Source organism: Python bivittatus, unplaced genomic scaffold (assembly GCF_059951505.1).
Source record: "Python bivittatus isolate LINGU-HERP-01145 unplaced genomic scaffold, Pbiv_v1 ctg000650_np1212, whole genome shotgun sequence".
NCBI lineage: Eukaryota > Metazoa > Chordata > Lepidosauria > Squamata > Pythonidae > Python > Python bivittatus.
The window spans coordinates 1,406,857-1,434,652 of record NW_028277093.1 but is presented as its reverse complement, the minus strand read 5'-3'; the positions used below and the strand labels follow the sequence as shown (position 1 = coordinate 1,434,652).

At 41.9% G+C, this 27,796-nt stretch overlaps 2 protein-coding genes across 4 annotated transcripts in view; both read left to right on the top strand.

The window, feature by feature from the left end:
• The first annotated feature begins 29 nt into the window (after positions 1-29).
• On the top strand, positions 30-9,692 carry LOC148214472 (zinc finger protein 202-like). Of its 3 annotated transcripts, none has more exons than XM_088151307.1 (6): positions 30-644; positions 1,772-2,351; positions 2,600-2,726; positions 2,862-2,932; positions 3,588-3,714; positions 4,600-9,692. In XM_088151307.1, exons 2-6 carry the CDS (start codon positions 1,962-1,964, stop codon positions 6,324-6,326), a joined length of 2,442 nt encoding a protein of 813 aa, XP_088007433.1. In that variant the 5' UTR covers positions 30-644; positions 1,772-1,961; the 3' UTR covers positions 6,327-9,692. The 3 variants fall into 3 exon arrangements, with proteins under 3 accessions (XP_088007433.1, XP_088007434.1, XP_088007435.1); XM_088151308.1 differs by having other exon boundaries at positions 2,600-2,722; positions 4,600-4,789; XM_088151309.1 differs by having other exon boundaries at positions 4,604-4,789.
• A 3,338-nt stretch (positions 9,693-13,030) lies between these two features.
• The window catches only part of LOC103052007 (uncharacterized), a 32,321-nt gene continuing 17,555 nt past the window's right edge, over positions 13,031-27,796 (top strand). Inside the window, exons 1-6 of the mRNA XM_088151193.1 lie at positions 13,031-13,231; positions 14,081-14,649; positions 16,343-16,463; positions 16,594-16,673; positions 17,983-18,109; positions 19,492-21,458. Of these exons, the coding sequence (XP_088007319.1) occupies positions 14,233-14,649; positions 16,343-16,463; positions 16,594-16,673; positions 17,983-18,109; positions 19,492-21,458 (2,712 nt within the window). The 5' untranslated portion in view covers positions 13,031-13,231; positions 14,081-14,232. The remainder of the gene's footprint in view (positions 13,232-14,080; positions 14,650-16,342; positions 16,464-16,593; positions 16,674-17,982; positions 18,110-19,491; positions 21,459-27,796) is intronic.

Here is a 27,796-nt window from a genome sequence, read left to right as displayed (position 1 = left end):
GAAAAAAATTACAATCCACAGATGTTAACATAACCAGGCAACGGGCTTCATTCAGCAGAAAAAGGGCAAGAAGCTTTGGGATTCCATAAGCTCTTTTGGAGAAAGACCCCAATGAAATCACCTCTCCTGTCTCCATGCCCTGACTGTGCTTTTTGCCAGAGGAATGATTTCCTCCCTGTCCCATCATCCTGGCCCTGGTGGCCTCCCCATGGAAAATGCATTCCCTTCGCCCATCCCTTCCAGGGTTCCCTGCATTGTGGATGGAATCCACCAGGGGGCTCACTCTGCAAACATGACAGGACTGGATGCTACTGAGCTTCAGAAAGGGAGCTGCGCATGCACTGGATCATTTTGTGCAGTCCATCCTGGGAAGTGAGTGACATCACCCAAAGGGTTGCCTTTCTGGGATCCTGCAGTTCCTCACTTTATCCATTACACTGAGCGACCCAGAAGGCAGAGAGATGCAGGAAAGTCTTGGTGGAGCAGATATTCAGACATGGCTCTGTCTTGTGAGTGAGGAGCTCTTCCCATCTGAAGCCATGTTCTGGTTTATTCATTGGAGCAACGCATGAATGTGAACACAGCAATTGTGGTTTCTTCGTCTGTGTTTTGGCTTCTTACGTGAATGCTGCCTGTCTGACAGTGTAAGTGTAGATTTCTTCTTTCAAAAAGCAAATGTTGATACTGTAAGTCTTGGTAGATTCAGTGATATAGAAATATTATAAATAAAGTTGGCTGAGAAGAAAAAGACCTCCCAAGTCCTACTAAATGCATTTCTTAATTGTTCTGAGTCCTTTATAGACAATGATCCTGAAGGATCTTGATAGACTTGAACATTGTGTCCTATACAATAGAACATAGTTCAGAGATAAGAAATGTAAGGCTTTGTACTTAGGCAGGAAAAACCAGATGTGCAGGCAAACCTAGGTTAACAGTATTACTTGTAAGAAAGATCTGGGAGTCTTGGCAGATCACAGATTAAACATAAGCCAGCAGTGAGTTGCAGCTAATACAGCCAACAGAGTTTGGGGCTACATCAATAGAGGTATTGTGTCACGATCATGAGAAGCGATAGTACCACTCTACACTGTGCCATCAGACCATGCTTGGAATACAATGTCCAGTTTTGGTCACCACAGTACAAGAAGGATGCAGAGGAACTGGAAAGAGTGCAGAGAAGGGCAACAAAGATGGTGGGGGGCTTGGAGGCTAAATCCTACGAAGGGCGGTAAAGGAACTTGGTATGTTTAACCTAAAGAAGAGAAGGCTAAGGAGAGATATGAGAGCAGTCTTCTAATAAATGAAACTATGTCACAGAGCAGAGGGTGTGAATTCATTCTCTATAATGCCCAAAGGTAGGATAAGAACCAACAGGATGAAGCTTTACAGAGAGAGATCCGGATTTGGAATAAGGAAGGATTTCTCAACTGTGAGAGCTACAGCAGTGGAAATAATCTGAGGGGGCTCCATCACTGGAGGTTTTGAAGAAAATATCAGACAGCCACTTGTCTGGGATGGTATGAGGATTCCTACATTGGGCAGGGAGTTGGACCGGAAGACCTCCAAACTCCCTTTCAACCTTATGATCCTATGAAGGTCCTAAATTTTTAACCCAGACACATTTCTCCACCTAATGCAAACCTTGCTTTTTTTCCAAACTTAACCCCAGCTCCGAAAAATCTCTTTTCATTCTGATTTTCTTTGCCTGACTAAAACTATTTCATACCTTTCTCTATTTGTGTGGAAAAGTTTCTTTTCTTTTCCACCTCAGATATAAAAGCTGGAAGCATTTTTGCTGTGCTTGTCTGAAGACAAAAATATCACAAAAGACACATTGAATGGCCTGGTGAAACTTGTCCAAGGGCTCTTGGTGCAGTTCAGGTCCTATGAATGAGCAGATCTTTGGAGTTCCTGGGGATCCCTTGATTCCATTTCAAGTGGTACTAGAGAACAGAGAGTAAATGGATGCAAAATACTCAGCAGGTGAGGAAGATGGGAAGGGAAGTTGGAGAGTAGCCTTTGAAAGAATTGGTCAGAAGACCCTGGAGGAGGAAACGAGTTCAGAGGTCCAGTGCTGGCCCTTCAGGAATGCCTGCTACCAGGAGACCAAGGGACCCCGAGAGATTTGCAGCCAACTCCACCGCCTTTGCCGTCAGCAGCTGAAGCCAGAAAGATGCACAAAGACACAGATGTTGGACCTGGTGGTCCTGGAACAATTCCTGGCCATCCTGCCCCCAGAGATGGAAAGCTGGGTCCGGGAGTGTAGAGCAGAAACCAGCTCCCAGGCAGTGGCTCTGGCTGAAGGCTTTATCCTGAGCCAGGCAGAGGAAAAGAGGCAGGCAGAGCTGCAGGTGAGATTATCGTTGAATTCTTAAACATCCTCTTACCTGCATTTTCTGGCATTAATCAGAGGAGGTATTTTCATAGGCAGACAGTTTCATTGTCCCTTCCAGAGGATGCAGTTGGGGCAATTGTCCCATTCTTAATTTCCATCCCCACTAATGGCTATGAGGGTCTGTGAACTCATGGGCAGAACATCTCAATTTCTTTTTTATACTGTCCCATTATTTCCTCTTCTTTTATCTTTCTGGTTCATCAGATCCAGAGGAACATCTTGGAATCTGTCACTCAACATCCTAAAGGAACCAGGGATCCATCAGATACCTCTCAGGAGGTGCTTTTCAGAGGATTATTGCAGGAGAATCCAGGTCAGAATACCTCAGTAGGTATGAATTTTTTCTTTCTGAGTGCTGTAAATTCAGCAGAAATATTCCATTTTTCTTTCATTCTATGGGTTCTCTTATATATAGTATCTTCCTAAATTTTATACATTCTCCTTCCCCCACTTGTCTCCTTAACAGGGAATGGAACAGTGCCCTTGGTATCCACTGAATCATCTCCTCTTTGTGCTACCTCTGGATCTTCATCTCAGGTAAGAGGAGAAGCATCAGTAAAGATTTAGAAGTCCTTAAAATGGCAGGTGGTATGGCAAAAGAACACAATAATTTTATTGGCTATAAAAAGGATCTATGACAAACGGCCAGAAAGAAAAATCTTTAAATAAAAATTCTGCTCAAAGAACTTGTAATGAACTCACTTAGGCTTGCAGAATAATTTCTTACCCTTTGATTTCTGCCTGGATTGAAATGCCCTAACCGATGCAGCTTTCCAAGTTCAGCTTAATTTCCTTCCCAGCTTCATGCCACCCAGCCCATGCTTCAAATGGCAAGCAGCTTCTCAGGAATCTGATAAGAAGGAAAATTGAGCTTCGTGTCATCTGGCTATTAATGGCAGCCATACAAATCTCTGGATGAGCTCTCTCAGCCTTTTCATGAAGAGCGCTGTAGTATTCAGTGATTGCATTTACCAGATGGCAGAGAAAGTCCTATAGAATCAGTCAGATTGATCAAACTTTCTCCAAACGTTTTGTGTATGAAAGGCTATTAGCTCTTCTCACATGAAATTTGAATCTTACAGGAAACATGCATTGGAAGCCTCTGCTGTTGGGACTTATGAAGAAGGGAGATAACTTGGAAATCCTTCTTTGGTCTGTCTCTTACCAGAGAAACCTTTTTTTCCTGTTTCAGGGTCTCGTGTCCTTCGAGGAGGTGGCTGTGTATTTCTCCAAGGAGGAGTGGTCTCAGCTGGATCCCCACCAAAAAGCCCTGCATGGAGAGGTCATGCTGGAGAACTCTACAAATGTGGCCTCTCTGGGTAGGTAGACCTAGCTCTACATTATAATACATAAAGAAAACATTTTATGTTCAGCTATAGGCAGGTGTTTCTTATTTTGAAAAATCCTTCAAGACAATCTCATCTCCTGACTGGACAAAGGAGAAGATCCAGTTTTCTCATGTTTGAAAGAAAGTCAGAGATCTATAGCATTATCAACTGATTATGAGAAAAATTGTAGCCCCATAGATATGTTGTTTTATGTAAGATAAATGGATTTGGGGAAGATTTCTATTGATCTTAAAATAAAAATTATCCATTTCCACCTTGTTTAGTGTTATACATATGAATTCAAATTCCAAATCTGATCAATCTAAATTAGATTATTTCATGTTGGCCAACACAATACCCTTTAAAAATACTGTACAGGTAGTCCTCACTTAACAATCACCATAGGGACTGTAAAATTGGTTGCTAAGTGGGGCAGTTGTTAAGTGAATCAGACCTGATTTTATTACCTTTTTTGCAGAGGTCATTAAGTGAAACACCATGGTCATTAAGTGAATCACATGGTCGTTAAGTGAATCATGTGGTTTCCCATTGATTTTGCTTGCCGGGAGCTGGCTGGTGAGGTTGCAAATGGCAACCATGTGACCCTGGGATGCTGCAACCATCATAAGTGCAAGCTGATTGCCAAGTGCCTGGATCATGATCACATGACCGCGGGGGGGTGCTAGGAGATCACAACTTCGGGCACCAGTCGCAAGTCACTTTTTTTAGCACCGTTGTAACTTCCATTTAAAAATGGTTGTTAAGCAAGGACAACCTGTAGAGACTTTGGCAAAATTTCATTAGAAATTCATAGACACTTGCTACAGTTGGATCTTTATTTCCTTTAACCTCTTTATTCTCTGTTTTTCTTTCAAGGAAGCAATGGGCAGGAGGATAGGAATTACAAGAAGCCAGCCGAAATGATCAGGCATGAAAAGGCAAAAAAGTTGTTTGGAAAACAAGTGGAATCAAAATCATATGAGAGAAAACAATCTAAAAATGGGAATAAGAAAAGCTTGATGTCTCATGCTACTCCATTTCAAGGCTTTGTTGCCCAACAAAATCACAAAGGAAGAAGAAGGAAAAAGTGTTCAGTGAAAAGGGTGAAAATATTCAAAGAAAAATCAGATTCAAATAAATATTATAGAACGCTTGCTAAAGGAGACCAATATCTGCGCCATGATGATGGAAAAAGTTACAGTCAGATTTTCACTCTTTCCTCCCATGAGAGAGTCACCAAAGGAGAGAAACCATATGAATGTGCAGAATGTGGAAAAAGTTTCAGGTGGCATAGTCTGCTTATTTCCCATAAAAGGATCCATACAGGAGAGAAACCGTATAAATGTATGGAGTGCGGAAAGAGCTTCCGTGAAAATGGGTGCTTTACTTCCCATAAAAGGATCCACACAGGTGAGAAGCCTTATAAATGCCTGGAATGTGGAAAGTGCTTCACTATGAGGAGTTCTCTTACTTCCCACAGAAGGATCCATTCAAAGGAGAAACCCTATAAATGCATAGAGTGTGGAAAAGGCTTCAGTCAAAGTTCTTCATTAATTTCTCACCAAAGGATGCATAGAGGCCAGAAACCATATACTTGTCTGGAGTGTGGAAAGAGCTTCAGTCGGGGCAGTAATCTTATTTCCCATAAAAGGATCCACACGGGAGAGAAACCATATAAATGTCTGGAGTGTGGAAAGAGCTTCAGTCAGAGCAGCAACCTTATTTCCCATAGAAGGATCCACACAGGGGAGAAACCCTTCAAATGCATGGAATGTGGAAAAAGCTTTCGTGAAAATGGGTCTCTTACTACCCATAAAAGGATCCACACAAGAGAAAAACCATATAAATGCATGGAGTGTGGAAAGAGCTTCAACAGAAGTGGTAACCTCTCTTCACATAAAAGGGTTCACACGGGGGATAAACCATATAAATGCTTGGAATGTGGAAAACGATTTAGTCAAAATTCTTCATTAATTTCTCACAAAGGAATCCACATGGGGCAAAACCAATGTAAATCAATTGACTGTGAAAATAGCTTTAGCCAGAGTAATCACCTTATTTCCCATAAAAGATTCCACACAGGGCAGAAGTTATATGAATGTACAGAATGTGGGAAAATATTCCAAAAACTTGGCTCCCTTACTTCACATAAAACAATCCACACAGGGGAGAAGCCATATAAATGTAGGGAATGCGGGAAGAGCTTCCGTGAAAATGGATCCCTTACTATTCATAAAAGGATCCATACAGGAGAGAAACCTTATAAATGCATGGAGTGTGGAAAGAGCTTCAGCCAGGGCAGTAATCTTACTTCCCATAAAACAATCCACACAGGGGAAAAGCCATATAAATGCTTAGAATGTGGAAAGAGCTTTCGTGAAAATGGGTCCTTTATCTCCCATAAGAGGATCCACACGGGAGAGAAACCATACAAATGTATAGAGTGTGGAAAAAGCTTTACTCAGAAAGGTCAACTTGTTTCCCATAAAAGGATCCACACAGGGGAGAAGCCATATAAATGTATGGAGTGTGGAAAGAGCTTTACTCAGAACAGTCAACTTACTTGCCATAAAAGGATCCACACCGGGGGGAAGCTATCTTAATGTGGGGAATATGGAAAGAATTTTTGGGAAACAAGTCCCTTAGGGTTCATAAAAGTATCTACTGACCATATAAAGCTTTTAATGCAGAAATAGCTTCCATGAAAATGGATCTTTGACTGCAAGGATCTCCTTGGGAGAGAGAAAAAAATTGAAGACCATAGAAAGAATTTTACGCAGGACCATAATTCTCTTCCTTCAGGAGAGAAACCATATATATTCATGAAGTGGAGGAGCAGTGACCGTTTCCCCCTGAAAGATCCACTTAGATGAGAATCTGTATTAATATTAGCCTTAGTTGCTTCTGCCCAGGCATACCCAGTTTTCCTGTTCTCAATGGACTTGTTCTGATTCTTAAATCCTGGTCAACATCTGATCCTTGCTAAGGACTGACAGGAACAGCCACCAAGAATTAATCTGCTGAGGAAAAGATTAAAACAATAGGAGCAGGTTGTTTTCCTTAATACGGTTTCTGAAGGTTGCATTATTTTAAGGTGCCACTGGTATTGCACAGCAGGAAGAGAAAATCCTTATTCTTCAAGTTGGAAGTTTATAATACTTGCAATTTCTATGTGTGCTTCAAAAATCAAGGGAATGGTCATTTTGTTATTACTTTGGTCCAGTCATTCTGTGGTTCTAAATACTATCTGAAGCCATACAGAGCATATATTTTGTGAGGAAAATACCATATCCACAGAGTGGTGTTTTATTTAAGAGGAGTGAAATCATTTGTATCATTTTAAGGGGGCAACTTTGGTTTGAATCTTGTTTTGAACTTGTAATTTTCCCTCGTGCTTCAGAATCTAACTTTTAAGCATCCCAAATTCTGTGCCATGCCATTTTGAGAACCTTTTGTTCGTTCTTATATATTTCTGTATCTTTACAAGTGAGCCATAACCTTTTCGCTCCTGATTTTTGCTTGACTTTGACAGCTTGATGTTGGCTCTGAGAGGACCCTGTCCAGGCAGACATTAAACAGGTATAGCTAACCCAGTTATTTGAAGGAGCTCCATCTCTATATTTATTTATTTATTTTATTTATTATTAAATTTGTATGCCACCCATCTCCCCCCAACGGGTGACTCTGGGCAGCTCACAGTTAAAATCAGAAACCCCATCAACAATAAAAAATCCCCCATAAATAGTTAAATTATTCCATTAAAAATCAAATATAGACAGCAAACCCTGTACATAAATACTAAAAACATTCAAGATGACTGGGGGGGGGGAGCTCTTTCCACATTCTACATCACATCTCTTCAAGACACAATCAGTATTCCTTATGCTATAACAAATGTGTAGTCAGTAATTCAACAGGTCCATAATCTCTTCATATTTCCATTTTTCCTTCCTTTGCCTAATTTTGTCAGAGTTCTGCTTTTCCAACCTCAGTTCCCATTACTTCATCTTAGTTCAGCCAGTTACATTTCTAGAAGAAAAACACTCATTCTTCCTCAGGAAACATAGGAAACGGTCAAGCTACTGTCTGAATCAACCTTACAATCCGAAAGTAATTCAAAATATCAAAGAGTGCAGGTAGTTCTCACTTAACAAACACAGTTGAGACTGGCAACTCCACTGCTAAGCAATGCAGTCATTAAGTGAGACATCATGTGACTGCAACTTGTGATTTTACTGCTGGCTTCTCCATTGACTCTGCTTGTGGGAAGCTGGCTGTGAAGCATGCAAATGGTGATCATGTGACAGCAGGACATTGTGATGGTCGTAAACGCCCGATGGTTGCAAAGCCCCTGAATGGTGATCATGTGACCATGGGGACACTGAGATGGTTGTAAATGCAAGGTCCAGTTGTAAAGTTACTTTTTCAGCACCTTTGTAACTTCAAATGGTCACTGAACAGAGCAGTGGCTAAGCAAGGACTACCTGTACGGAGAGAAAGGGAGAAAAGGGATCTTCATGATGTTGAATTAAAAGAAGCAACTAAGAAGGTTTATGCCTTACATTTTGCGTGGGCATCTTTCTTTTTATCCCAAGTAAGAAATAAGAGATGCTAAGGAATGAGAATGAAAAGAAGTTAAGTGTGCTACCATTGCAAATAATCATGTATGAACTGGGGAAATAGACATTTGGAGATCAATGGGGACTCAAAACAGAGACAATTAAAATTAGAAGAACTACTGAATGGATTTTGTGGGAGAAGTCCTCCAAATTATGACTGTGTTGCTGTCTAGGAATTCCTCCTGACCAAATAAGTTAACAAAGGAATGAGATGGGGAACTGCCTTTTGCAGGGAAAAAGACTCCAATTGGATTCATGTCCAGAGTGTGGAACCAAGATTAGAGACAACCAACATGATGCTGGAAGCATGGAAGATTTTTCAATCAAAGGTCCTTCTTGTTTTATGTCAAAGAATCCAACACTGCAAAGAAACCGCATAAATGTAAGGAGTGTGGAAAGAGGGAGAGCTCCCTTCCCAGAAAAGAAGCTACAATGGCAAGAAGCCCTAGAAATGCACATGGGAAAGTCCCTCTTCAGGCAGTGGTGCCAAATTTCACTTTTTGGTTGTATGACAAGAGTGAGGACAAAAGCTAAAATGGATTTGATTTCATTTCATTTCATTTTTAAAATAAAATATAGTTAATATTTTTACTTTCCAGTTGTGTATCAAATTATCTCCCTCTTCATGCACATTAAAAAATGCAAAGTAAAAAATGCACTTTTTGAGACACAGAATGCAAAGTAATCTTAACAGATGAATAAATGGCCTGGAAAGGATGGGTTTTCCCACAGAGTGACTTTTTTTTTTCCTTCTTAGCAGGACATTATCTACTTATGCATTCCTTGTTGCTCTAACTGTAGCTAAATCTTTCTGTTTCCTCCCCCCAAAAATCCCTTCACCTCTAAATGCACAGGCGTCTCTTCAAGCAATTGTGGGATCCTTTCTGGCATTTTCCACTCTTCAATTTAGAAGATAATTTGTGCTTTGTTCTTGCTTGAGGCCATTCAGCTCCATCATGATCCTATTATTAATAAATAAATAAATAAATAAATAAGAATGAATCTCAAGGTATTTAGCCTGCCTCAGATTTTTAGTTTTTTAACCTTGCTTTACATACTCATATTTTCCAAGGAACATTTTAATTCTTCATTTAAGCTAATCCACAAAGAATGTTTCCAGCTATGTTTTCTCCACCAGCATGCAATGTCCAAAGTAAATGTTTTAGAATTTTATTTCTTTGAACACTTTTGCCACTAAATGATTTTATTATTTTTTTTTAATATCTATATTTTTCTTCCGGGCTTTAATTTCTCTAACCTATAATTTCCTGCATCTTCAGCTCTTTCAGCTAGCACTGAATTTGATTTTCTTTTTCCTAGAGGAAGTTCTGTTCCCCAGGCTGCCTTATATTCTCAGGAGGTTCTTTATTTCATATTTTGTGTGGAGTATTTTCAATTTTTCTCTGTTTAATATTAAATGAGCCTGATGTGCAAGGAATGCCTCTTTTTCTCTGGAGTCATTTACTGAGATGAGTCTATTTCAGCCTTAACTTCACCATGGTGCAATTACTGAGGGAAAGTCTTTGATAATTTTATTCTTTAAAGTTTTTCTACATAAGGGACTCTTTTCTTTAAATATTTATTGTTCTCTTCAGGATTTAATTTCCGCAGCCCATTGCTCAGATTCAAATCTCTTCTCAGCCATGAAAACTTACAGGATCCCTTGGATTCAGTCCTCGTGTCTCAGCTCAACCCGCCCCACAGTTTTGGAGAAAATGGGGACTGAACCCATGAAGGCAAATTTGGTCACACTTGCTCAGTTCCCCTGAGGGCTTTGAGAAGGTGGCCTTCTGTTGCCCCAGAAAGCTCGGGTCTTTTACCTGGTGTGCAAGCCCAATAAATCACCCCAGATAGGTGGAAAGGAATAAAGCTTTTCTTGGCAAATAAAAGGTTGCCCAGTAGTAAGTTCCAAATGGGCGCACCCCTGCTTGGAGTGAACCCTCTTTTATACAATTTTGAATGCCGTACATAACTATAAACCAACCAAAACACATACATTCCTATAGCATACATTCCTACAAACCAATCAGGAAGAGCAATGTCATACATACCTTCTTAGTAACCTTAGTAACATAGTTTAGCTGAAGGTTAAGAGGTACCCTTTTATCCTATTCAACATTCCTGGGTAACGTGGTACCAGGGTCTTATCTATTACCTTACCAAGCTAGCATTCCTAAATAAAAAGGCAGATGGTCTGGGTTTCATCTCTTGCTGTCATCTATACTTGACAAGGAAGCAAGCTACCCAGTGGTCAAAGTACTTCCAACAGGTACAAAACATCATAATTATACAATGTGCTTAAATAATAGTCAAAAAGCATACAGGAATAAAAATGGGTTATCCATGCAATACATGAATTAAACTAGATTAAAATAGGCTTTCTCATCACTTCCATGCCTGTCTTCACATTGGTAGCTTCCTTTGGCAAGGTCATCTTCTGGGATGTCCCTGAAAGGGGATCCTGGTGATGCCCGCGTGGAAGGAATAAGTCACCCTCCTGTTTTTCAGCGAAGTCTCTGGAAACGGTGCTCGGGAGATCTCCTTTGAATCCTGGGAGAAAGTTTGGCCTGGGAAGGGTGCTCAGATGGAGGCCATCCCAAACATGGAGCAGAGTTGGCCTCCGATCGATCCGTTGCAATGGCTTCGATACAGAAAAGAGGCCTCCAAGCCCAGTGAAAATCTGCAGGATGTTGTGGCTGACATGCCAACACGGCCATTAGTCAGTTCCTCAATTAGGCCTCCTTCCCAGAGTGGCCCAAAGGGCATTTTGCAGGGGAGACAATTTATTGGGGTACATTTCTGCTGCCTCCTGCCCAGAGAACATGGTGGGTTGTGGGACAGAGCAGTGGACGAGGCTGGAAGGACAAATCCCCCTTTTTCCCTCCCCGAAATGAGCCTTTTTTGACTTGATTTCCCTCCCTGTGAAATCTCTGAGGTAAAACTTTTGGAGCTGCATTTCTTGGTGCCCTTTTCCCGCTTCAAGGCTCTTCCCTCGAATATTTCCTCCCTTTGGGGGGAATTTTAGCCTTCATGGGCCATTGTATGACTTCCCGTGTCACAGCCACCATCTTTCATCTGCTCAAGATAATGGTGGCTCCCAAATAAAGCTGCCTTTTTAAACCAGGTCCAACCATCTCTTTCAAAGACCCACAAGGGCGAAAAGCCTTCAGAAGTGAAGTGGTTTGAGCAAGAAGAAAAAGTCTTTTGTGGGTTAATATTGCAAAGTTCTTAAAACTTTGTAAGGTAAAACTGTTTCCAGAATGGTTTTTATCTTCCAAAGTTTTGGGAACTTTGTGCTTTTTTCAATGCTGAATCACTCATTTGAAGCAATGAGTTTCCAATTATTTATTGTTTCAATTCCTATACATTATTTCAGTTTATCAATATATATATTAGGACTCCATAGACAAACTTGGACAAACTAAATTATGTTTTATGAGGGAAAAGTGAGTCCAGTCTGTTTTCCACACCAAATTCCTGAAATTTTGTGCTCTGTTCACATGGAGGAGAGTTTCATTATCCCTGAAGATCCTCCAAGGACCCAGAAAAGCCCCTTTGCTTTTTTCCTCCGTCTCTGTCTCTCTCCGAGCCCTCACTTCCCTAAGCCATGTTTTGGTTAACCAGGTTAACCTGAAAAAAACATTATCAGCTGGTTTATTGAGCTGGAGCCATCCTTAACAAGGCTTACTGGCTGGTGAACCCAAGAGGGAAGCTATATTCGGAGAAACTATCTTGTCCCTGGTAAACCATGGTTTATGGCTTATTATGCTCTCTGGGCAAAATAAGCATACATGACTAAGCATACATTAGCGTGACATATGAACTTAGCTGTTTTCTTCTTCCAGTTCCTTTGGACAATTTTTTGTGTCTGTTTTGTAATCGATTTTTATGCCAAATAGGACTGCTTTTTTTAATTTATATCCGACTCCAATCCAATCCTCACATTTACAACCTTCGCAGGTCTGTAAAGCCAAGAAAAGCTGAAGGAAGATCATCAGCACAGTAGCGATTGCTTCACTTAACAACCAAGTTGCCAGTCCCAATTGTGGTCACTAAACAAGGACTACCTGTATCGATTTTCAGATTCAGGCTAGACACCAGGAGGAGTTTCCAGGCTGTACAAGCCATCAGCCAGCGGAACCAGCTGTCACTTGATGGGGTGAGGTCTTCCAACAGGTGGAGCAGAGGGTTGGGCTGGATGACCCCCAAAGGCCTCTTCCGACTCTAGGATTCTGTGATGTGACAAACTACTGAACTGTATATGCAAGATGTCTTGCAAGAGCCGCTTCACCATATTCCCGGGATCACATGTCTTCCTTTGGGTTGGTTGGTTTGTTTTCTTTGGGGAGGGGGCAGTTTTACTTAATTTAGAAAAAAGGCTAGAAAGTGGGGTGCATTGGACACCCCATTTTCCTTCGCATGAGCCCCTGGGATGAACGCCGAAATGCTCCTCCATCCCAGACAGTGAGGTTTCCTCCATGCTGAGCCTTATGACTCCTCTCTTTCCTCCCATTCCCATCATCCTGGACCCCCATAGAAAATGCCCACTTTCCCCCCGCCCTTGCAGGATCCCCTGCATTCTGCAAAGAGTCCGCCAGGGGGCTCCCTCTGCACAGATTGGAAGGGCTGGCAGCCTCCGAGCTTCAAAGGGGAACTGGGCATGCGCTTGGCCATTTTGCCAGGGGAGGGGGACGATTCCACCCTGGGGGTTTTCAGGGGACGGGAGAAAAGGGGTGACGTCACCAAAAGTCTGGCCTCTCTAGGATCCCTCGCCTGGACGCTTGCACTGAGCTTCCTCGCTTGCAAGGAGAGAGATTCGGACGTGACTCTGTCCAGCGAGTGCGGGTTTTCTCGTGCAAAGAGGTGTGCACGGAGACATCCTCATCCAGGTTCCATTTTCTGAGTCATATTCCCCCGCAGGGGCCAGGCAGGGGGGAAAGCAAAGCTCCAGACCCGCCGCAGTGCCCCCGGGAAAAGGTCCAGGATCGCCAGAAAGGAGGTCCGGGGGAGCCATGTACCCCCCATTTCCCGGGGAAAGCCGCTGCGTGGGGGGGGAGGGAGAGGCCGGCGTTGCAACACCCCAGCAGGAAAGTGAGGAAGCTTTGCAGGAAGGAAGGTGTCAGTGGGTCTGGGGGTGCATCTGCGCGAAGTGGGAATTACGGTACTTAAAAATGCTTGTAGATCAGGGTGCTCTGGGAAGCCAGTGAGTGTCTTCAGGGACTGTGAACCAGCACATCACATCATGCCATGATTTCGTTGACTCATTCAGAATTTCATCTTACAAGCACTCAGCCGCCGTGGCTTGTCAACCTGTGTTTTGCCTTTCTGTTGTCGTGTGTGAGAGAGTGAAGGCCAGTCTATTCGGATAAAAAGGAAAGCTTGCAATTCTGCTGGATCTGAAGAAAAAGGCATCCCATATTCCAAGTCTTTTATGAAGGTTGATCTAAAACAGTGTTTCTCAACCTTGGCAACTTTAAGGTTGAGTGGACTTCAACTCCCAGAATTCATGCTGGCTGGGGAACTCTGGGAGCTGAAGTCCACATATCTTAAAGTTGCCAAGGTTGAGAAACACTGATCTGGAAGATCTTGTACTCTGCCCTCCTCCCCAACTACCAGACACGACAGTCTGCGTAACGTGATCCTGAATCTTCTTCTTTAGCAGTGCTAGCTATCTGTAATTCTAAAAGTTTATTTTCTTTTCCACCTCAGATGGAAAACCTCTTTTTCTCCTTGTATAGGTACAAAAATAACTAATGAGCAAAGAGGGCTGAATGGCCCGTTGAGGCTTCTTCAGGGCTTCTGGACAGTATAGGTCCTGGGAATGAAAAGACCTTTGGAGAACCACAAAATCTCTTGGCCGCTCTTGGAACCGTGTTAGAGGACAGAGGAAATGGAGGGACAACATCTAGCATGCGATGGAGGCGGAAAAGGCTCTTCGAAGGCTCATTCTGAGACCTGTGGGGAAATCTGGGCAAAAACTGGGCAGAAGGTCCTAGAGGAGGAAACCATCATTCCAGAAATCCGGCAGTGGCACTTTGGGAGTGTCCACTACCAAGAGGCCAAGGGACCCCGCAAGATTTGCAGCCAACTGCACCACCTTTGCCATCAGTGGCTGCAGCCAGAAAGACACACAAAGGCTCAGATGCTGGACCTGGTGATCCTGGAGCAGTTCCTGGCTGTCCTTCCCCCCGAGATGGAGAGCTGGGTGCGGGAGTGCAGTGCGGAGACCAGTTCCCAGGCAGTGGCCCTGGCTGAAGGCTTCCTCCTGAGCCAGGCGGAGGAGCAGGAGGAGCAGGAGGAGCTGCAGGTGAGACACCTTCATTCTGAGACTTGAAAGGGGTGTTAATGTTACAAACAGTGTTTGAGTTCTTAAATGTCTCATTAACATAATATGAAGAGAGATTTAACTCAATGATTCTCCTGGTACTAGCCGACCAGAGTGGTTGAGAGTCAGGTGGCATACAACTTTAATAAATTGTTATGGTTGGTCACACAGTCAGCCAGATGTTTAGACTGGATTTGGCATTTTTATTCACCTATCAAGTCCTTCCCAAGGACCTGGGATAGGCAGATGTTGTTTGATGGTGGTAAAGGTATCGTCGCAGGATATAAGCTGTTCCAAGTAAAGCTGCCTTTTGCAATGGACTGATAGTGATTTTGTCAATGCCGATGGTCTTCAGGTGGTGCTCCAGATGTTTTGGGATTGCACCCAAGGTGCCTATTACTATTGGTACTACCTTTGCTTTCTTTTGCCATAGTCATTCTGCTTCTCTTTGCAGGTCTTTGTATTTTGTGATTTTCTCCAGTTCTTTCTCTTCTATTCTGCTGTCTCCAAGTTATTATTATTACTACTACTACTACTGGATAATCTACAATTAAATTCACAGTCTAAGACTGGTGGGAGCCTAATAACTGAAGTCCTAACCAAGGACCTAAGAATTATTAAGGTAGCACCTGAGAATATAGGCAGTTCCTAGCAGGGTGTTTTCTTTTGTAAAATTAGGGTGTTCAGGTCCAATAAATTCAACATTTCCAAATATCAAGGGAGTTCTTTAGTTATTGTTCCAAGGGCTCCAATCATGATTGGTATAACAGTGGATTTTTTTTCCCCATAAGCTTTCAACTTCGATCTGCAAGTCCCGGTATTATTATTATTTCCAGATAATGTACTTGAATCATTTTTTTTCCCTTCTTCCTTTCTATTCCTACTGTAATGGAAAAATAATAAAATAAAGCTGGAAACTCTCTCCCCCTTGCCTTCCCTGCAGCAAACTCTTTACTCCCCTTCCCCCTGCCACTCTTTCTGCCCCCTCCCTCTTGCCTGTCCTGCAAACTCTTTCCCCCATTTCCCTCTGCCATTTCTCCCCTCCACCACTCGCATATGTAAAACAGAATCAGTCCCAAGCTATGGCATGACTCAAGGATGACCGTGTTTCTGCTGCTGAAATAGCCCTCTTAAGGCCATCACACTGAAACAATGGGAGGGCCATCACCTGCCTGCTTAAGGGTTTTCCTAGAAGGGGCAACCCTGATAAGGAAATCCTTTGTCAACAAGTGAGAAACCGCAGGAATTCCATCCTTATTAAGAATGCTCCTGGTCTTTGCAACATTCCTTTCTCTTTTGCAAGAGATTCCTTGACTCAGAAAAAAACCATTTGTCCCTGTTTAACACCTATCCAAAACTTGCCCACCAATCAGATCCCAAGGATTTCCTGCCTCTCAACCCCCGAGTGTATAAGAATCTCTGCCTTTCTCTTGTTTGGGGTCCCCCTTTCTTGGAAAGAGGCACCCAATGATTATTGCAGTCACCCATCTCAAATGCAGGACTCTGCATTTGAGATGATTATTGCAATAAACATGCTCCTGTCCTGTCTTTGGCAAAAATTCCACAACACCTACTGTGGACCTAGGGTGTTGCAAAGTTGTGAGGAGAGAACAAGAATTCACTTTTTCTTGTGGGATGATCAGTTAACTCTTCCTGCCTGCTCCTTCCCTTCCAGAGGTCGTTCTTGGACATTGTCCCTGACCATTTCAAGGGAATGCAAGATCCATCAAATCCCTCTCCAAAGCAGCTATCTAAGGAGTTCACCAATGAAGTTCAACATCAGGACACTTCCCTAGGTAAGAATGGGTTCCTTCCAAGTGGTGCGAAATTCCCCAGAAAGATTGCAGGTACCTCTCATTCTCTGGGTCCTCTCATCTATAATTTTGCTTTTAAACTCTTCTTCCACCATTTTTGTCTCCCTTACAGAGGATAGAACAATTCCATTGATATGTCTAGGATCATCTTGTACTGGTGGAGCTGAAAAAGTAGCTGAATCACCAGCTCAGGTAGGAGGGAAAGCTTCAGAGAAGCTGCAGAGAACTGTTTTGAGACCTTCTGGTTTGTTGTGGGGCTGAAGGTATAATATTGTTGTTTCTAACCAATGTGGAATGGGGAAATGAGGGTTCAACTCATTGACCAGCTACCCTCAGCTTAGCTTTCCTCTCTGCTGGTTAAATATTCAAATATTCAAAATTCAATTGCCAGTTTTCTGTTGGGTAGCATGTCATCTATGTACTGATAGCACTCCACCCAAATCCCTAGATTCTTAAATCATCCCTATATGCTGGCTGGGGAATTCTGGGAGTTGAAGTCCACATGTCTTAAAGTTGCCAAGGTTGAGAAGCACTGCTCTAGATAATACCTAGGCAGTTTCATGAAGCTATTGAGTGGGGGCAGAGATAAGCCCTGAAGAGATAGCATAGCCCACATGTGATGCATGTTTCAAAAAGGGTAGGGCTTTGATTTTGGGGTCATGGCTGTTATCTTGACTTTTTTGACCCCCTTCTCCACAGATGCCTCTGTTGCCCTGTTTGATTGTAATACACATCATTGCTTTTTATTTTGAATTTCTTTGTTTAATGTCTTTGATCTTACTCATTAATGTTTTCAGTTTGTTTTAATTTGGTTCCAGAAAAAATTGTCATATATTCCTTGCTCTGTTCTTTCAATATTTAGATAATTTCTGTACAGTTTACATTGTTTCCTGCTAGCTTTTGGGTATATCACTTGATATAAGTATTATACATAAACTGGTCTATGACCATAATGAAGCTTGGTTTGATTTTTTATTTGATACATATTTTTTTTCTTGAAACATATCAGGATTGAGACTTCAGAATAAAGTATATGAGCACTACATTCCTTTCTTTTTCATCTTATTGGTTGGAGCGTGTTCTTCCATTTGTCTCCACCTAAAATGTCACACAGAAATCTTGTAGCACATTCTTCAGCAATTCTGAGCCACCCAGAGTCCTGCATTTGAGATGGGTGACTGTATAGATCAAAATAATAAATAATAAACTATCAGGAAACGTGGAGTCACTGAGAGGTAGTGGGCCTGGATCTGAATGTAGAATAGTGTAATTCTTTTTTTCCGAATGTCACTGAAAGTCCTACAGAAACAGTAAAATTTCTTAACTCCAGACAAAGGCTGGGATCTCTGCCCATTTTCTGATATAACATTCTGAATCCTTCAGAAACACCCATGTGATCTTCTGCAGATCTCTGCTTTAAAGATTGGTCGACAAAGGGAGAAAACTGGCAAATGATTTCTTGAGCTGTTTGTTAATAGGGACACTGTTTTTCCTTTTTCAGGGTCTCATATCCTTTGAGGAGGTGGCTGTATATTTCTCTGAGGAGGAGTGGTCTCAGCTTAATCCTGACCAAAAAGCCCTCCATGGAGAGGTCATGCTGGAGAATTCTCAGAATGTGGCCTCTCTGGGTAAGGACCTCTGCTGGGCCCTCAGATACTTGGAGGAGACATTTTGTGGTGGGGTGAAATCGGCTATTTCTGGTTAAAAGATACCCCTGCTTCTAGGAAGGGAAGCGGTCAGAAGCAACTTTGGATGAGTCATATGACTGATTCTCATCCAATATTTGAGTGTTTTTCTTTTCAGCTTCTGCTTAAACTCACTAATGAAATATTGTCATATTCACTTTAGAGCAGGGTTAGGGTTAAGGCTAGAACAGTGTTTCTCAACCTTGGCAACTTAAAGACATGTGGACTTTAACTCCCAGAATTCCGCAGCCAGCGTGCTAGCTAGGGAATTCTGGGAATTGAAATCCACACTTCTTAAAGTTGCCAAGTTTGAAAAACACTGGTTTAGATAATGATGATGATGCTAGTTTATACTGACCTAAGCTTGTCTTGAACTAGATGCCTTCCTGTTTGCCATATGAAGCAGATTATTTGTTAATTTCTCTCCCTTGTTTTCCTTTTCTGCTGTAAGTGTTGGGGTTCTGGGCAAAATGCTGTAGTTTTTACTCCATGACAATGTGGTTTTATAATAATAGACCAACTATTCTGTCTGCAATTACCCTGACAGGGTGGCATGCTCCAGGTTCCACCACTCAAGCAGCCCTTTCTGGTGGGACCCAAGAAATATGCCTTCTCTGTTGCTATATCTGCCCTATAGAAAACAATAGCATTCTCCCCAAGAACTGGATGGTCCCGATCTTTCTTTCCAAAAAATCTTGAAGATCTGGCATCCCCCCCAGGCTTTGGTTCAGGAGATTTTTTGGAGCCTGTTTTAATTGATCCTGATTGTTCTAATATGTTTTAATATGTTTAATTTTTTTCTCTGCAACCATGTCCTTGTAGTGAGAGGAGATTGAATAGCAAATGAAAAGTAATCCAAGAGAAGAAGGAAAGGATGGGTAACACTTACTTAGCCCTGCCATCTGCTCCAATTGTCTCTCTGGGTACTCCATGATTCCTCAATCTTCAGTCTGAACTCTGCTGAGAATTGATAGGAATGTGTAAGGAAGGAGAATTGATTAATGGAGGAAAAAAATTATAACACCATAGATGTTCTTTTGGTTTAAGATCAATGGATCCTTTGAAGAATTCTACTTCTTATAAAACAGAAGTGATACCTTTCCACATTATGTAATTTTATGATTATGAACTTGATGGTAACTTATATCAAAAGTCTAAATTCAGTAGTATTTAGACTGTCTTTTATGTTGATCAGCGTGACAGGCTTTCAAAATGCTGCTTAGTCTTGGTCAACCTTCCAGCAGGATGTTTACAATCACTTCCTATTCTTTAACCTTTATTTCTTTCCCTAGCCTTGCCACAATTTATTTTCTTTTTCTTTTAAGGAGCGAATGAGCAGCAGAATGAGACTTGCAAAGAACTGTTCCAAACAATCCAGCCTGAGAAGGGAGTAGAAAAAATGGCAAATCGAAAGGAAACAAAACGTCATGACAGAAACCTATCAAAAAGTGGAAATAAAAAAAGCTTAGCACCCCAGTGTGCTCCAATTCATGACTTTCTTGCAAAACAAAATCAAGCAGGAAAAATTAGAAGAAAGTGTTTGGGGACCAGAGTGAAAAAAATGAAAGAGAAATTAGACTTAAATAAACATTACAAAACCCATACTACAGAACAATACAAATACAAGGAGGAGGAAAAAAGTTATAGTGGGACCCTTATTCTTCCCTTACATGAAAGGGATAGTATAGGAGATAAACCATATAAATGCATGGAATGTGGAAAGAATTTCAGATGGAATTGTCTGCTTATTTCCCATAAAAGGATCCATACCGGAGAGAAACCATATACATGCACAGAGTGTGGAAAGAGCTTCAGTCAGAGCAGTAACCTCGTTTCCCATAAAACAATTCACACTGGGGAGAAACCATTCAAATGCATGGAGTGTGGAAAAAGCTTCAGCAAGAACAGTTCCCTTACGTCCCATAAAAGGATCCATACAGGAGAGAAACCATATAAATGCACAGAGTGTGAAAAGACCTTCAGTCGGAGCAGCCACCTTATTTCCCATAAAAGGATACACACAGGGGAGAAACCATATAAATGCATGGAGTGTGGAAAGAGCTTCCGTGAAAATGGGTCCCTTACTTCCCATAAAAGGATCCACACAGGAGAGAAACCCTATAAATGCATGGAGTGTGGAAAAAGCTTTAGTCAAAGCAGTCAACTAATTTCCCATAAAAGGATTTACTCAGGGGAGAAACCATATAAATGCACAGTGTGTGGAAAGAGCTTTAGTGAAAATGGATCCCTTACAATTCATAAAAGGATCCATACAGGAGAGAAACCTTATAAATGTATGGAGTGCGGAAAGAGTTTCAGTCAGAACAGCAACCTTATTTCTCATAGAAGGATCCACACGGGGGAGAAACCATATAAATGCACGGAGTGTGGAAAGAGCTTTGGGGAAAATGGGTCCCTTACTTCCCATAAAAGGATCCACACACGGGAGAAACCTTATAAATGCATGGAATGTGGAAAGAGCTTCAATACAAGCAGCAACCTTTCTTCCCATAGAAGGATCCACTCAAAGGAGAAGCAGTATAAATGCATGGAGTGTGGAAAGACTTTTAGTCAGAGTTCTTCACTAATTTCTCACAAAAGGATCCACAAAGGACAGAAACCCTACGCATGTCTTGAATGCGGAAAGAGTTTCAGATGGAGTAGTCATCTTACTTCCCATAAAAAAATCCACACAGGGGAGAAGCCGTATCAGTGCAGGGAATGTGGGAAAATATTTCGAAAAAGCAGCTCCCTTATTTCCCATAAAAGTATCCACACCGGGGAGAAACCCTACAAATGTTTGGAATGTGGAAAGAGCTTCAGGTGGAGCACTCAGCTTACTTCCCATAAAAGGATCCATTCTGGTGTGCCATATAAATGCTTGGAGTGTGGAAAGAGCTTCAGTCAAGGAAGTCATCTTATTTCTCACAAAACAATCCATACAGGGGAGAAGCCATATAAGTGTCTGGAATGCGGAAAAAGCTTCCGTGAAAATGGGACCCTTAATATTCATAAAAGGATCCACACAGGAGAAAAACCATACAAATGCCTGGAATGTGGAAAGAGCTTCCGTGAAAATGGGTCCCTTACTTCCCATAAAAGGATCCACACAGGGGAAAAACCCTATAAATGTATGGAGTGTGGAAAGAGCTTCGGGAGTAGTAGTAACCTTAATTCCCATAACAGGATCCACACAGGAGAGAAACCATATAAGTGCATGGAGTGCGGAAAGAAATTCCGCCAGGAGAGTCACCTTACTTCTCATACAAGGATCCACTCAGGTACTAATCCATAGAAATAGTAGCTTTATTTGGTTCAGTTCGCACATACTCAGTCTTTCTGGTTTGAAATGGTACTTTCTCAGAATACATGGTGATGCTAAATTAAAAGGAGCCACTCAGAGAATTTGTGCCTTAAATTTCTCATGAGTTTCTTTCTGATGCGCAGGAGAATGAGAATTAAAAAAAGTTGAGTGTGCTGGCATTACAAATAATCAAGCATGAAAAAAGAGACATTTGGAAGTCCATGGGGCCCAAAATAAATAAAATAACCTAAAATTAGGAAAAGCAACCTTTCACTCCTGAATGTACTATGATCGAGGAGTTCCTTCTCGTCAAACAGGATCATAAACTACATGAGGCACAGATTTTCAACATTTTTATAAAATAATGGAGCAAACATGCATCAGTGGTTGATGATGGAAGATTGAGTCTCTGTAAGACAAATGCAGAATTCAAAGGAATCTGGATAGATGAATAGGTTGCCCATAAAAAGTGACAAGTTACCTCTTTCCCTTTTTTTTTCTTCTCTTCCTCTTTTTTTTTTCTTTGCTTTTCAACAGGACTTTTTCCTCCTGCATTCTTTGTTGTGCCAACTAGAGCTAAATCTCACATTGGTACAGGCTGTCTCCTGCAGTTTCTATTCTTCCATCTCAAAAAGAATTTGTACCTTATTTTTCTCTGAGAAAGTTTATTTGAAGGTTTTGTTTGAAGACTTAAAAAAGTATTTATTGCTTATGCACTTAATTCCTTTAACCCTTCATTCCACACCACATGACAGAGCCAGGCACACATTGTATTTTTTTACTTTCTGAAAACCTGGTTTTATTTTTTTTTTTCCTCTATCCCATCTTCTGTGGTCCCCTTTAAATAATTATTCCTCTTGTTTTGGCTACACTTCCATATCCTAAAGATATTTTTTTTAAATGGTGTTTGACTCGGCATTTGTTAGCCCTTTGAAGCGTTTAATTAATTTTAGGACAGCAGCGTATATAGAATGAAGGGATTTATTGGACTGAAACTAGGATTTGCATAATGTGTGTAGGAAGGAGAGTATTGAACTAAGTGAGATGCCAGATGGGACTGATGGAAATTGATTGATGGTGGATAAGACAGTAAGATGAAATTGGACAGACACGAGGGTAGTTATTGGTAGTTAGGAGGGATGAATGATCAAGCCCATGGTTGCTCTTGGACTTATGCCAATGGCCAAGGAGGTCTTTGCTGAGCTTTGGTGGATGCGTCAGTTATGGCCCTACCAGGGTCAAAAGACATTGGCGAAAGTGACTCGCACAAATCACCAAACAGGTGGGCTACTGTGATGTGCTCTACATGGGGTTGTCTTTGAAGACAACTCAGAAGCTACTTCTGGTACAGAATTCAGGGACTAGATTGTTAGCAGGTAAAACCAACTATTGCAGAATGACAACTATTTTTGGGGTCAAGTCTACAGGCTGCCAGGCTCAATTCAAAGGGCGATTATTACCTACAGAGCCCAATTCAGAAAGGCCCAAGGTTACTTTAGGAACCCCTTTATCTAAAATGTGTGGGGCGATCTGTTAGGTCATCAAGAGAGGCCCTAGTTAGGGTACCATACCCGTGTCAAGTGAGAACATGGGCAGAAGACAGGCCTTTTCAGTGGTGGCCCCAACTCTGTGGAACATGCTGGAGACTCTTTTCTCCTAATCTTTAGGAAGCTTTTGAAACCTTTTCTTTTTAAGTGGGACTTTTAGGCCTAGACAGGAAAGAGGGTACCATATTTTCTTGTTTCTTCTGATGTAATTGTTATATAGTAAATGTTTCAGATTCTTGTATACCACCCAGAACTTTGTAATTAGGGCAGTAAAATTAATAAACAACATTTACAGATATTTCTGTTCCATGCAGTTTTGTGTGAACTCAACCCTCTTGGGCAGACCCTAAACTTGAGTTAACAGAGCTTGCAAGGCCAAAACCAAGCAAACCCTTGGAAAATCATGATATATGGCTTTGTGTGTTGTGTGAACTCAGCCAATATATATATTCCCCTGATCTTCTGTTGTAAATCCTGTTATAGTGAACCTGTTCTGTGCATTTGATCTGTGCACTCACAAAAGCTGATGTCATAATAAAGTTGGTTAGTCTTGAAGGTGCTATCAGACTCTGTGTCAATTTTGCAGCTTGCAGGGGGTACACCTGGATACAAATCTTGCCATAGCCAACCAGCAGAACTTTTCATACAATTGCCCATGGCCTCCAGACATTTTGAAAGGTTGTCTTCTGCTCCATTCAGATTGCACTAAAGGGCAAATGTGATAGTGGGCCCACAGGAAGGAATATTTTCCTCTGTCTCCTTTCAAAACATCCCACCAAAGAATGCGGGATTTGGAACAAAAGTACAGTTTTATTCAGGTAGATTTGTCCAGAAAAGATGGTTGGATGTGGGACAGTAGAAGGCTGGAGCAGGAGAGGCTGGAAGAATGTGGCTTGGAAAGGTCCCTCTGTAGGACTAGAGACTTAGATAGTGCTTTCAAGACACCACCATTTTTGTTAGCCGTTTCATATGATGTGCGCGAACACACAGTGAAGTTTGTAAGAGATGCCACTTTCACCCATTGCCCAGAAGCCATCTGGAGCAGAAAGCCTTGATGCTGCCTTCCTGGCTGGACACACCCACTTCTCATTCCTATATGAGCCCATGAGAATGATGCTTCAGCTGATTCTCAAAGAGCCTTAATAATCTGAAGGCATTGACCCAAGTCATAAGGTAGACCCAGAGAAACCATCTTGTAATTTGTAAAGGGTGGTTCATTGCTTAGCATGTTCAGTGAACCCGGCAAATTGTCTCTTCACACAAATCACAACAGGGTTGTTCGTGTTCTGTCTCCCAGATGGCTTCCAATCAATTTATCCCTATTAAATTTTTCACAAATGTCCCCACCCTTACATCCCCCTGCCCCCCAATAAAATGGAAAGAAAAATGAAGAAACAAGTTTTTCTCAAAGAGAAACAGAAGCTCGGTCGCTTCAGGTTAAGCTGTGTAGCCTTTCATTTTCAAAGATACTAGTCCTCATTAGTAGGGAAGCGTTCAGACTATTTGAGAGCTGTTTTGAGTGTTGTTGGATTGGGATTGATGAGAGTAAACAGAAAGTGCACTCTTTATTTATCCCTTAAGGAACATTCTATCATCATCTTTCCAAATGCATTTGTATCGTTTCGGTGGCTGAAAATGAGTTAAATAATCAAATTGGCCAATTACATTTACCAAAAAGACCCCCCCCCCATTTAAAACTGAAGAAAGCTAAGCATATTATATGTTGGTGTAAAAGAAGGTTTGTTCTGTAAAAATGCTTAACGTGTCAGGCAAATGGAACATGAAAGCATTGGAAAAAGAAGTGTGAAAAATGTTTTCCTAGTTCCTGTCATCTCAGCAATACTTCTAGTTTACGTTATCTGTCTTCCCATCGTGGCTCCTTTGAATCCACCAGGACACCCTCAACTCTCAAATATGGTGAGAGAAGCCATCTGGGGGACAGAAGAAAAGCAGAAAGCCAAAAGATGGAGGCCCTGCTGAGAAAGAGGCAGTCGGAAAGGAGGCAGCCGCTGAGAAAACTGGGCTATGGGAGGCGGCTTTTGCATGAGGGGAAAATTTCCTCAGATGCAGCCAAGAGTCGGAAGAGGAGAAGAGTCAGGAAGCCCAGCCAGGTAGGAACCGGCAGAAAAGACGAAGAATAACAGACGTGGACCAAACAGAAATAGAAAACAGAAACTAAAAAAGATAAAAGACAGACTGAACTCTGGGAAAAGGAGTTCAGCTCTATAGAGCGTGACAGGGATTAAGACCACAGAAATATAGAAGTCAGCCATAAACAAATATATTGGAGACATAGAATAGAAAGAGATGAAAATATGGTTGAATTTTGCTTCCCCCAGGATCAGCATGAGGGAAAAGTTTCCCTCAGATGCAGCCGAGAGTCTGAAAAGGAGAAGAGTCGAGAAGCCCAGCCAGAAAGAAACCGGCAGAAAAGATGAAGAATTAAAGACTTGGACTGAACAGAAATAGAAAACAGAAACTAAGAGATAAAAGACCAATCAAACTCTGTAGGAAAGGATGTAGCTCTAGAGTGACCGTAGGGATAGATGGGGGTTAGGACAAAAGAAATACAGGGGTCAGCAATAAACAAATACATTGGAGATATAGAACAGAAAGATATGAAAATACAGTGAAATTGGACTTTAAAGAATGTAGTGTAGATAAAGAGCTTATAGAAAATAGTTAAAGTATAAAATAGTTTTAGTCTTAAGATTAATTTCTGAATTAGTTGAAGGCCTTTTAATTTACAATTCCTGGTTTTTTGTTACCTTTCCTTTCCTGAAATAAAAGTCTCCCCCCAGCCACTAAAGGAAGAAACACAAAAACTGAACCTTCCAAGTTTCCAGTGCTTGAGCCACTCTGGCTCAATCTGGTTATTATCCACAACAGGGAAGACCCCTGCTCTGGGGAAGCCCTCCCCCTCCCTTGTTTGGGGGTCTGGGTGCCCCAGACAGAACCAGACAGACCCTCCTGGTCTCTAAATCCTCAGGCTGGGACTGCTCCCCCCAAGCCTTGCAAGGAGCTGAGAAGGAGGGAGGGGTGACAGGCAAACTCTGGAGGAAGCCGTTTTTGGGGAAGGGGAAAGAGGGGCTTCCTCCTCTCAGAAAAGAGCCCCCAATTCTTCCCACAGGTCTGGCCATATCGGGAGGTCCCTTTGAAGTCTCTGCAGAGAAAGCAGATGGAGGCCAAAGACCCAGCAAGAAAAGGTCTTGGTGGGACTCAAATGGGAGTCTGGGAAATATCTGTTCACATTCAGTGCACTCATGAGGATCCATATTGGTATCTGAATGATTCCTTCTCACAGCAACAGCATCACTCTTTGGAAGATGAGGTGCAACCTGACCATCTTGCACTCCCTGTTCCAGATTGAGGAAGAGCCCTTGTGATATCTACGGTTGCAACAGAAGTGCTATCAACAAGTTAAAATGAGACCCTCCAATGCCCTAGAGAGGCCAGACTTCCAGCCAGGATCCTTGCTTCCTGCCTGGTGGTCCTTGGAGTTAAATTAGGACTCCCAGACCTGGGCTGCAAAACCAGAATGGCCACAAGGTAGTCGCAGTGAGTTACAGAAAACATGTGTAGCATGACTTCATTCATATAAAACCTAACATTTAGCAAGATGCAAATTTTATTTACCTATTTATTTGCTGGGCATATATGCCGCTCCAAACTCTTGAATACTCTAAGCAATGTACGTACCCAAAGCCTGTTGTTGTTTAGTCGTTAAGTCGTGTCCGACTCTTCGTGACCCCATGAACCATATTGCGCCAGGCCTTCCTGTCCTTCACTGCCTCCCTGAGTTTGCTCAGTTTCATGCTCATTGCTTCAGTGATGCTATCTAACCATCTCATCCTCTGCCGTCCTCTTCTCCTTTTGCCCAAAGGAGCAAAAATTTACCCAAAGCCTGTAAATCAGGTTAAAATGTACAAGGATACAATAATGAAACACAGTAAAGATTTTTGGAAGTGGTTTTCCCTTGCCGTCTTCTTCCTAGGGCTTTAAGAGAGTGACTGGCCCAAGGTCACCCAGCTGGCTTTGTGCCCAAGTGGGACTAGAACTCGCAATCTCCCGGTTGGTAGGTTTTTGCCTTAACCACTACACCAAAGTGGTTCTCTTATTTTCATTGACTACCCTTAAATTCCAATCTTTGGAATATAATTTGAGAAAACAGAGGGATCTGCAAAAAAGCCGTGAGTCAGAAGAAAACTATTCTGTAAATATCAAATTTGTCAGCATGAAAATGTGTCTATTTTCATCAAGGCTATGTCTGAAGTTTTCAGAGGTCAATGGAGTAGTGTCTCATAATCAGTCTTATTTGAGAAGTGCCCCTTCAGTTCCACCTTTGCCTTCCTATCCCAAACCTCTCTGAAGTCCAGAGTTTGGTACTAACTTTATGAAGACCAACAAAATGCCACAAACATGCAGGTTTTGTGTGCTCCAGTTTGTGTATTCTGAGCGCTAGGAGCTGCAAAATTCAGAGGATGGTGCATACAAGACTTATTCTCATGTTCTGCTTGTCATGATACAGATACTTTACTCTGGGGGGAATGTCCCCAACCCACTGTATGGACAGCCTAGAGCCATCCTTAGTTGTTCTAATTTGGAAATGCTGTTTCCCTTCTCCTGACATCCCATGCAGAAAATCCCAGGAACCTTAGGGACAAGCCTTGGGTTAACTAGGTCAGGGATAGCAACCTGCTGAGAAAGAGCCATCTTTACTTGTTCCAGTTTGGAAGTGTTTTCCTTCTTCTGCCAATACAAAACTTCCTATGAGGGCAA